We start from the raw sequence: 12,635 nt of genomic DNA, 5'->3' as shown, positions 1-12,635 counted from the left end.
CCAAGAACCCCCAGGACGAGATCATCAAGCGTGTGATCGGCCTGGAGGGAGACCTCATCAGGTAGGAACGTTAACAGATGTCTAATTAACACCGAGAGAGAGGAGATGATTCCTCTAATACCAACTTTATATGGTATTAAAGGTCTCCTATCATGCAAAATGCACTTGTATGTCTTTTATACATACATTTGTCCATCTTATCTGATCTTAAGTGTGAATCTATACGCCTACTGCCTGAATCTGCTTCATGGTTTTCACTTTCTTTGCTTCATTTGTTCTGTTTTTAATCCAGCAGGTGAACCTATATGTTCATAAAATAGTGTTTGAGAGCTTAACTGTGTGTTTTAGAGGTGTCCTATCATTCAAAACGCACTTTTTGATGTCTTCTATACATCACTATGTGTCCCCGGTGTGCCCCCGGTGTGCCCCCGGTGTGTCCCCGGTGTGTCCCCGGTGTGTCCCCGGTGTGTCCCCGGTGTGCCCCCGGAGTGTCCCCGGTGTGTCCCCGGTGTGTCCCCCGTGTGTCAGGAGACTCACAAAGTGTCAGAAATAAACCCCTCTCTCTTTTCCTCCGTACCCACATCTAAAAACGGGGGAACAACGGAGAAGATCCAGATTTGCTGCGTCATGACCACATTACTAAAATGTGGGCGGGCTTTACACCCACGGAGCTGCCATCCATGGAGGACCTTTACTCCCAGCGGCTCAGGAAGAAATCACTACGGATTATCAAAGACCCCCATCACCCCAGCCACAAACTGTTCTTTCTGTTGCCGTCTGGCAGACGTTACCGCAGCATCCTGGCAAAAACAAAAAGATTCTGAGACAGTTTCTTCCCGCGGGCAGTGAGACTGTTAAACAATTGAACTGCTGAAACAACTTCATAACATTCATCTGCTACTCAGTAATATATATCTACTATCTAATATATATCATTCCAATAACTTGTATATAGACTCGTACTGCACTATTCCACTTTATTTTAGAACTATTTTTCTTTTTGTATTACTTTTACTATCTGTATTATTATGTTGCATTGTTGGAGAAGCCTGTGACCTAAGATTTTCAACAACATAATTACTCTGTAACTATGTTAGTTTGACAATAAAGAACCTTGAACCTTGAACCTTGAACGGGCCAATCAGAAACGTTGCTGTCAGAAACAATGAGACGTGTTCTGGAAGTAATATGGTCGATGTTTACATTAGCATGCTAACACTCAGAGCTAACCTGTACTGGAGAGAGTGGGTGTTTCTCAATCGCGAGTACGCTTGCTTGGTAGCACATGTCTGCCGAGCATCTTGCTTCAGAAGCGAGGCAAGAATACTTCCTGGCATTCGGAAAACAAAGAGTGGAACAGGCTAGCAAGTGTGCAGGTGTGCGTCATATGAGAGGCCCCGCCTTACATCTTCCGCCACAGATTTGGGGAAATTGGTCCGTGCGCAGGTCTGAAGTCAGGTCTGAAGTCAGGGGGGTGAACACATCACAGAGAGGGTTGTTGGTGCAGAGCTCCATGAAACAAACTTGTCAAACTGCAGCAGGTGTTTCAGGCCAGAGTCGAGCTGAAGTCTTCTTTCATTCTCATTTTTATCTCCAAACTGGAAACAGATTGGGTGCAGCCGCTCTGAAACACAGACAACAAAGGAAATCAAACTGAAAACCATCAGAGTTGTTGCCACACTGCGTGGCCTCAAACTGTCAGAGTGGCAAAAAACATCTTGTATTATTATCGGATCAAACACAACCAGAACACTTTCCACTTTCCTCCAAAAACACAGGTGTGTGTGTGTGTGTGTGTGTGTGTGTGTGTGTGTGTGTGTGTGTGTGTGTGTGTGTGTGTGTGTGTGTGTGTGTGTGTGTGTGTGTGTGTGTGGTGTGTGTGTGTGTGTGTGTGTGTGTGTGTGTGTGTGTGTGTGTGTGTGATATTGGTGGACAGCTTTATGCTTCTGTAATTCATCACAGAGACCCAGTCTGTCTCTCTATCTTTTCACTTTTAATCAGATCAGGGAACTTCTGATCAGACTTTTGGAAACTCGTCACTGGAGCAATATGATTCATTTTTAATCCATGTGTTACATTTCAAGATGCATGCAGTGACTACTTGTATGATTAAGGTAATGGGATTATGAGTCACAGGTTATTTTAGGTGGAGTTAGTTATTTATGAGCAAAATTTCTGTCCAATTCAACAGACTTTGCTTTGTATCGTGCTTTTAGAGACGATAAGGGAACATCTTCTTCTTCCTCCTCCTCTTCCTCTCTGAGTGTATTTAGCAAGCAGGACTGCAGAACATCAACTAAAATGCTGAAACTGAATTTAATCTAATGCTATCTGGGGGTAGGAAGTGGCAGGACATCAGACCCTCAGATATGTGTTTCCAGGATCATGAGATCAGCTATGTGTTGGTGCAGATCCCAGGTCAGCGGCTAGGGAAAAGGATGCAGAATTAACTGGTTTCCTGGCTGTCAGCCTCTGTTGTCTCAGACGTAAATCACACCCTCAGATTTTAACTGGAGACCGTCTGCCTGCCAGAGAGGATTGTTTTACAGATTCAGATCCAAACACTCACGTAAATCTCCAGAGGAAACTGAGTGGGAGTGTTAGCTCAGGAGGAGCCGCAATGAGCTAATGGTCACTCGTAAATAACGTTTATTTGTCTGTAAAGCCATTAAACAGATCCCCCTTCAGCAGGAGGTGACGTGAAGAGTCACTCCTACTCGAACAAAGAAGACAAGAAGACACATGAAACACTCTCTGAAGGAAGGATGGGAGCTTCGACTGCATCTTTGATAGAAATAATGAAATCAAACTAAAATACATATTCTGTACTAAGAAACTGAAGCTATTGCAGTAGCACTTAATCTGGTTGGGTTTATAGACAGGAAATGTACTTGCAGGATTCAAGCTTTTGAGTTTGTTTCTTCATGGTAAATGCACTTGTAAGTCGCTTTGGATGAAAGAGTCACGTCACCACTGCTAAGCTAAAGGAGGCTAATGTTGGGCTATAAAGGAACTACAGCACGGTCACATGACTTCACGCCACCACCGCTAAGCTAAAGGTGGCTAATGTTGGGCTATAAAGGAACTACAGCACGGTCACATGACTTCACGTCACCACCGCTAAGCTAAAGGAGGCTAATGTTGGGCTATAAAGGAACTACAGCACGGTCACATGACTTCAAGTCACCACTGCTAAGCTAAAGGTGGCTAATGTTGGGCTATAAAGGAACTACAGCACGGTCACATGACTTCACGCCACCACCGCTAAGCTAAAGGTGGCTAATGTTGGGCTATAAAGGAACTACAGCACGGTCACATGACTTCACGTCACCACCGCTAAGCTAAAGGAGGCTAATGTTGGGCTATAAAGGAACTACAGCACGGTCACATGACTTCACGTCACCACCGCTAAGCTAAAGACGGCTAATGTTGGGCTATAAAGGAACTACAGCACGGTCACATGACTTCACGTCACCACCGCTAAGCTAAAGGAGGCTAATGTTGGGCTATAAAGGAACTACAGCACGGTCACATGACTTCACGTCACCACCGCTAAGCTAAAGACGGCTAATGTTGGGCTATAAAGGAACTACAGCACAGTCACATGACTTCACGTCACCACAGCTAAGCTAAAGGCGGCTAATGTTGGGCTATAAAGGAACTACAGCACGGTCACATGACTTCACGTCACCACCGCTAAGCTAAAGGAGGCTAATGTTGGGCTATAAAGGAACTACAGCACAGTCACATGACTTCACGTCACCACCGCTAAGCTAAAGGTGGCTAATGTTTGGCCAAATACACCTCCATAATATATTGTTTTTTAACTTAAACTGTAGCTCTGAGGATCTATAAGCCCATTCACTGAAGTGCACATGTGGAGTCACATCTCCTCGAACAAAAACCTGGCACCTGTTAAACATCAATAATTAAACTAAAAGTATTAGAGAGGTAGAAAAGGTTCATACAAACTGTTTCTGAGATTCACTTAAAAAGCAAACATTCTGGTACGAGGGAGGGTTTTCTTTTCAACAGATCAATCCTGGTTTTATAGAAAGGATGAACACAGTGAAGTCAGCCGTCCTTGGTTCTGTAAAGATTTCACAGTTTTTCCTCTTAAAACGCAGCAAAGTGTCAAATAGACTCTAACCTCTTTTATTATTCCTGCAAAAAGGCTGCAGCTTGTTTTTTTTGTGAGTCAGTAAATTCAGCTGCGGTGGCTAAATCAATATTTATGTATCCAAGGCCTCACACACACACACACACACACACACACACACACACACACACACACACACACACACACACACACACACACACACACACACACACACACACACACACACACACACACACACACACACACACACACACACTCTCACACACACTCTCACACACACACACACACACACACACACACACACACACACACACACACACACACACACACACACACATTGAGAATCGCAGACGGATTCCCATTTAAAAAGTCACTGAGGCTATAACTCACAATGTTCCTCAGCTTAATGATAAATCAGAGCGGGAACAGGCCGATAACCGTCCGGAGGGAAGATGAAGGGCGATCGACCTTCTCCTCATAAACATGACGACCTGATTGAAGCACACACACACACACACACACACACACACACACACACACCACACACACACACACACACACACACACACACACACACACACACTCACTCACACACTCACTCACTCACTCACTCACACACACACACACACACACACACACACACACACACACACACACACACACACACACACACACACACACCACACACACACACACACACACACACACACACACACACACACACACAGACAGACAGTTATTAGTCTGAATCCTGGGATCAGATCTCCGTTTGAGCGATAAGGCGGCGAGGGGAAGTGACGCCTCAGGGATGATATACCGGCCGATGATTAACGATAATGAAATGAAAACCGTAATTGTGCCGGAGATTTGATCCGCCATCAACGGGGACTTTAACCGCAATTTCCCTCCATAAATCTTCCTCTTATCAGACGCAGTGAAGCTATGATTAAAGTTCAAATTTGTTCTTTAACTCCGGCTCAGTTTCACAATTTTCTTCAGCTCTGCTTTGGGTAGAGAATGTAAATATTAAAGGCGCAAAAACAAGGATTTTCAAGACAAAAATACAACGTTAACTTCAACTTTTCAATTCTCTCTGCAGACCCATTCTCACAGCGTTTATCAACCTTTTTCTTACTCAATATCAAGCCACACTTATTGTTTTTACTTCGGCTGTGAGTTTGTGTGTGCTCAGGATGAGTTTCGCTATGTATCCTAAACAAGGAAACAACACCTCCACGGAGCTCAGCGCGATTCACAACGTCCCGACCAATCAGAGCACACTGTGCTCACAGGGAGGGTGGGGGCTGGAGCTTTTGGAGCTACAACGAGCCGTTAAAGGCAGAGAGTGAAATTCAGTGAATACACGTAGTTTACAGAGATGCTGTTTGAGAAACCAATGTGAGTTTGGAGAGATGCTGTATGAGAAACCAATGTGAGTTTGGAGAGATGCTGTTTGAGAAACCAATGTGAGTTTGGAAAAATGCACAATATAAATCTATTTTAGTAGACCTCAACAATGGAATTATGATCAGTGGAAATGGCCATGATACCTCTCCTTTAAATATGATCAAAAACATGACAAAGATCTTAAATATGATTTAGAAGGTCTTAAATATGATGGGATTTGAAAGGCACTTCTGTGTTGCGATCACGTCTAAATGTGTTTTGGGGGAAATGTCCGGGCTGCAAAGTAACCAGTACGCCTTTCAGTTCCCCCCAACAATTTGTATTGAAATAAATCAACATGGAACCAGTAATCACTAACTTTGTTTCCCCTCCGGCCCCTTATCGGAGAACACCCAGCTAGTAACCTAGCAACCAAGCTCCAGCTAGCTGCAGTCAGAAACTCGGGTATCTTCGATTCTGCTTACAAATAAATATGGGGAAGGGTAAGTTCAACCGTATTTGGTTGGAAAACATCGAATTTAGTGCTTGGTTGAAACCAGTTGAGGGGAACGTGTTTGAAGCCCGCTGTACCTTTTGCAAAAAAAATGTAGCGTTTTTTTTTGCAAATGTAGCGTTAGCTAGTGCTGCGTTAGCTAGTGCAGCAGCTCCTGCAACAACATCAGGGGACCTCCGGGCGACGTTTGGGTTTGAATACATTTACAATTTAAAATATATTTTTATTATGGGACGTATTTCTTCTTTCTTGCCGTGAAATAGGTCTTAAACTCTATTCAAAGTGGTCTTAAAAAGGTCTTAAAAAGTCTTACATTTGAGTTTCTGAAACCTGCAGGAACCCTGTGTTATCCTTGTTGTGTTTCTTTCCGGTGACACAGGGCTGTTCCAAATGCTTCACATAATTAGGTACACATATGATCACGTTGTCATTCATAAATAAAAGAGTGTGTTTGTAACGACAGCCCTATTCAAGGCTTTCACAGCTCATTGTTGATATTGTGAAACCCAACAGCCAGTGAGCGGAGAACGTTAATGGCACTGAAGGGAAATCAGACATCTTTAAACAAACACTCTGTTGTTAGATTTCACTGCCTCCAGGCCTTCTTCTAATGTTACCAACGCCTGATTAAAAACTAAATCTTGGTTTCTACGGACTAGCAACAAAAACACCCAGCATCTCCACGCACAGAATAACTCTGTGTGCAGTCAGGCTCTCTTTTACTTTTTCAAGTTTTTTTTTGCTTAGAGGTCAAAACTTTGGGAAAAGTGAAATGGAAGAGATTTATTACATATTTTTAGGACAGTTTTTCACGTATTTTTGTACATTTTCTATCTGTTTTTCACAGATTTTATGACAATTTTCAACATATTTTTCACATATTTTAAAAATTGTTTAACATATTTTACGTCCCTTTTTCATACATCTCAACACATATTTTTTGAACATTTTCACATATTCTATGACAATCTTTCATATATTTTGTGATATAACTAAATCTTGGTTTCTACGGACTAGCAAGGACGGAGATTTCAAGACATATTTCCATATAGTTTACAGTGTCTAACAAGCCTTTCTGTAAGTGTGTACACATCTGTATATTCCTTCTATTGTTGTGCTGTCTTTGTAATTTTCTTTATATAATATATTTATTTTTAGGATTTATTTACTTCTTTATCATTATTATTATTTTATTTTTTCTTTGACCTAATTTATTTATTTACTTTTTATTATTTGATTGCATGTGTGGAGAATGTGTTCTGTGTTTGGGATAAGTGGAAAAAAAGGGGGTACATATTGGTATCTCGCTCCTCCTTGATTGTGTTACCCTGTGAACATTCAAAAAATATATTTATTAAAAAAAAAAAAAAAATCGTATTGTTTTTGTTCTCGTCTCTTCAGGACTCTGGGATATAAGAACCGGTTAGTTCGGGTTCCTGACGGTCACTTCTGGCTGGAGGGCGATCATCACGGAAGCAGTATGGACAGCAACAGCTACGGACCGGTACGCATCAAACTCACACAGATCCACAAAGCACAGTTTACATATAACCCACAGTTTATCCTCCCAGAGATAATCCAATTAAAATGTGTTTATATAACCCAATATCACACATCACATTGGTCTCAGGGGGCTTCACAAAGAAACACAAACATATCTGAGAACATAGTCAAATACAAGATGAATGTGAAAATACCAATGAATGGATAACACAATGACACAAATAGAGTTAGAATACAATCATTAAATTCCATAAAAGGAAGGGTCCATGAGTCCTAACTGTACTAAAGAGGAAAGTCTTCAGCCTACTCTAAAACGTGTGGAATAAAATACCAGTTTGATGACTTTATCCTTCATTAGCAGTCATGCATTACTGATACACAGTGTTGGGAGTAAGGAGCTTCATGTGGGGGAAACTTCTGGAGTCAAAACTCAGAGGGAGCTGGAGCTTGATGTCAAACACTGAAGGTTTATTATGAAATCACGGCCGGAGAAATTACATAACATTCAATTTTTTCTGACATTTTATAGACATGTTTTACACATACTACAGGTCATTTTTCCAACAAATGTTTCTGCAATTTATTACGTATTTCTGGGAGATGCAGCATCTCACTGCTGTTAAGGTTGTGCTCATTGTAAGATAAGATCATCATATGTTTGTTGTGTATTTGTGGTGTGTTTAAAGGGCTTGAACCAGGGTCGATTCCCCTCTTTTACATGACATCTTGTGCTAAAAGAAGCTTAGCCAGATCAAATATTTAGATTTTTTCCGTCTCGTTCAATCTCTGTTTCTCTGATTGTAATTCAGAGTCTGTCAGTTTCCATCTCTGCTAACAGACGTCACATTATCTCTGTCAGAAGCAGAATCTCTTTCACATATGTATTGAACATTTATTACGTATTTTTTGACCAAATTGTCAGACACTATTTTTAGGACTTTTTCCAGATTTGTTTTTACAGTTTTTCAAATATTTTATGACCATTTTTCAGACATTTATTTGATATGTTTCACATATTTCATGACAATTTTTCACATATTTCATGACAATTTTTCACATAATCTCTCCCGGCTTTCAGAATCAGAATCAGAATCAGGTTCATCAGCAGGTAGGTTGACCTGAATGGATTAAAATGGAGTAAAACATGGAATAAAATTCGGCAGTAATAATAAAAAGAAAACAGATATTGTGTACATTGTGTGCCAATACTCTCTGAATGGGATGGAAACGTCACCACCAAATATTCACACCAGGAGGAACAGGACATCGATGGCTCGTATTCAGGATATATAATTTGAATATATATTCTCTCTGAGTGTGGCCTGCCGTGTTCGCCCACCACTCACAAACACATCCTCTCAGCCTGTGGGTCCGTCAGAACGAGTCAAAACAAACACCCACCATCTCCACACACAGAATAACTCTGTGTGCAGTCAGACTTTACTTTTATAAGTTTTCTTTTGCTTAGAACTCAAAACTTTGGGGAAAGTGAAATGCAAGACTTTATTTAACATATTTTTCGAAACAATTTTCACGTATGTTTGGTAATTTTTTTATCTGTTTTTCACATATTTTATGACAATTTTCTAATATTTTTTAGGGAATTCTTCAAGTATTTTCTGACAATTTTGACATGTTTTTAAAAGTTGTTTAACATATTTTACGTCCCTTTTTCATACATTTTAACACAATCTTTCACATATTTTTTGAACATTTTCACATATTTAATGACAATTTTTCATATATTTTTGGCATGTTTCACATATTTGTAAGACTTTTTCCAGACATTTATCACATATTTTATAACAATTTTTCACATATTTTCTCACAAATGTTCACATATTTTTTCACCATTTTTCAGACATTTATTTGACATGTTTCACATATTTTTAGGACTTTTTCCAGACATTTTACACATAATTCTTTGGGATGTTGGAAGCAAGTCACACACAATATTGCTAAATCATTATTATACAAGATGTCGTGGAACAATCTTTTTGCACATTATGGATCTCAGTGTAAAATCCTTCATTAAGAGACCCTGACCCTGAACACAGCGTTATCATCTCCACATGTTCTCTTATTTTCTTTTATTGAACCAAGTCGTTGTTGACATGCAGCTCTGACGCTGCTTTTCGTTGTTGTTATTGTTTATTTCCCAGGTGTCAGTGGGGCTGCTTCAGAGCCGAGCCTCTCACATCATCTGGCCTCCGCACCGCCTGCAGCGAATCGCAGCGTCTCTCCCTCCGAACCGAGGCCCGCTGGACGATGAGGAAGAGGAGGGATGAAGAAACACCTTTAATAACTATGTAAATGAGCCTGAAATGTTGAAGACGGACACAGCTGTACGATACTTTGAAAACACACTTTGAATGACTGGTTTTTCTAAAATGTCATATTCAGATCTTGTTATGAGCGTATTTGAGCACTGCGGCATAATAATTCAACTTATTATTATTATTATGTAAACTGTTAATTTACTTGGTTCATTTCGCCAGTCATTTTCCACATGAATAAATATCTTAATTAAAGACTTTATTGCACAAACACTCACTTTCTTCCCATTTTTCCTGCTGCTTAAGTCAGCTAGCAACACGTTTTTATTTCAAACACACAACAAGAAATCATGAAAGAAAATACACGTACAAAAAGAGATCAGTCAAAAAGTTGGAAAAGATCCCAAAAAAATAATAATAGAGTAAGAGACTATATATAAAGACGGACACAGCTGCACGAAACATACTTTGAATTAATGTTGTTTTTCTAAAATGTAATATTCAGATCCTCATCCTGTTATGTTAAACGTTAATACTTACGTAACGGCCCGCTGACTCACGCCTCTCTTACACACCTGAAAACCTTCCCGGCTCATTTGCATAAATTGAGGAAGCACTTGTGGTGAGTTCAGCTCTCCATCGTAGCGGTTGATGCTACGCCGCTAACAGCTGATTCACGGCTTAATGGGAACCCGCAAGTGGGGCTAAATGCAGGAGTCCTCAAACCCCCCCCCCCACCCCCCTCCACTGAGGCAGAAGCATAATGAACTCACTCCAATGTGATGTGCATGTCCGTGCCGATTGAATCTGACGTTTAATGTTTACGTTTGAGTTTCATAAACTGCCGATGTAATAAAGCTTTCTTCGTCCCACAGAGAGGAAATGTACATTGTTTCAGCAGAAAAGAGCCACAGACAGCTTAATGTTAACACATAAATGAGTGTGTTGGTTAGGAATTAAAGCCTGAGCTGAGTAATATCCACTCTGCATAATAAAACTTGTGTTTGCACATCTCTCAGTGCTTTACATCCTGCATCCATTTACCTTATTCACAGATCAGTCCGTCTCCGAGAGTCTCTCTGGTTTCTGTGCCAACTATCGCTACTAGGATACCAGCTGCCGTGCTTCCTCCATCACAGACACACACACACACACACACACACACACACACACACACACACACACACACACACACACACACACACACACACACACACACACAACAACACCAGTCACACACACACACAGTCACACACACACACGCACACACACACACACACACACACACAGTAACACACACACACAGTCACACACACACACACACACAGTAACACACACACACAGTCACACACACACACGCACACACACACACACACACACACACACACACACACACACAGTAACACACACACACAGTCACACGCACACACACATAGTCACACACAGTCACACACACACACACACAGTCACACACACAGTCACACACACACACAGTCACACACACACACACACACACAGTTGCACACACACACACAGTCACACACACAGTCACACACACAGTCACACACACAGTCACACACACACACACACACATAGTCACATACAGTCACACACACACACACACACACACACAGTCACACACACAGTCACACACACACAGTCACACACACACAGTCACACACACACAGTCACACAACACAGTCACATCCCACACACACAGTCACACACACAGTCACACACACACAGTCACACACACAGTCACACACACACACAGTCACACACACACAGTCACACACACAGTCACACACACACACACATAGTCACACACATACAGTCACACACACACAGTCACACACACACACAGTCACACACACACACAGTCACACAGTCACACACACACACACACGCACGCACACACACACACACACACAGACACACACACACACACACACACACACACACACATATACACAGTCACACACACACACAGTCACACACAGTCACACAGACACAGACACACACACACACACACACACACACATATACACAGTCACACACAGACACACACACACACACACATATACACAGTCACACACACACACAGTCACACAGTCACTCACACACACACGCACGCACGCACACACACACAGTCACACACACACAGTCACACACACACACACAGTCACACACACACACAGTCACACAGTCACACACACACGCACGCACGCACGCACACACACACACACACAGAGATCAAGCATGTGTTGTTGTTTTGTTTTCTTAAATCTTATTATCTTTATTGAATGTTCAGAAGAATCCGGACATGCCTACAGGAAAAACAAGAACTCATTATAGTGCAAAGAATAATTCTCCCTGAAACCGAGTTCCTGCTATAATACATTTAAAATATCAGTAGCATATGAATTCAACTATTAGATCATTAGATCGTATATGTCTTATAGCAACAACTGTCTTTCAGGTAGCAACACGGACATTTAGCAGCTAGGGATCAAGAAACCATTATTTAAAATATAATCAGAATCAAGTTTATCGCCAGGTACGTTTACACATACAAGGAATCTGCTTTGGTATCTATAGTCTGAAGATAGCCTTTAAAGGGGACCTATTGTGCAAAATCCACTTCTTCATGTCTCTTCTACATCAACATGTGTCCCCTCTTCTTCATGTCTCTTCTTCATCAACATGTGTCCCCTCTTCTTCATGTCTCTTCTACATCAACATGTGTCCCCTCTTCTTCATGTCTCTTCTACATCAACATGTGTCCCCTCTTCTTCATGTCTCTTCTACATTAACATGTGTCCCCTCTTCTTCATGT

The 12,635-nt window shown here is 41.3% G+C and overlaps 1 protein-coding gene across 3 annotated transcripts in view; it reads left to right on the top strand.

The window, feature by feature from the left end:
- Nucleotides 1-10,829, top strand: part of immp2l (inner mitochondrial membrane peptidase subunit 2) — a 111,618-nt gene extending 100,789 nt beyond the window's left edge. For all 3 annotated transcript variants that reach the window (XM_034126993.1, XM_034126994.1, XM_034126995.1), the window contains exons 4-6: nucleotides 1-61; nucleotides 7,422-7,524; nucleotides 9,686-10,829. The exon at nucleotides 1-61 is cut by the window's left edge and continues 5 nt beyond it. In XM_034126993.1, the coding sequence (XP_033982884.1) occupies nucleotides 1-61; nucleotides 7,422-7,524; nucleotides 9,686-9,811 (290 nt within the window). In that variant the 3' untranslated portion in view covers nucleotides 9,812-10,829. The remainder of the gene's footprint in view (nucleotides 62-7,421; nucleotides 7,525-9,685) is intronic.
- Nucleotides 10,830-12,635: the final 1,806 nt, after the last annotated feature.

This window comes from Trematomus bernacchii, unplaced genomic scaffold (genome assembly GCF_902827165.1).
Source record: "Trematomus bernacchii unplaced genomic scaffold, fTreBer1.1, whole genome shotgun sequence".
NCBI classification, from domain to species: Eukaryota; Metazoa; Chordata; class Actinopteri; order Perciformes; family Nototheniidae; genus Trematomus; species Trematomus bernacchii.
The sequence above is the reverse complement of the archived record's forward strand: the minus strand, read 5'-3'. Positions and strand labels throughout refer to the sequence as shown.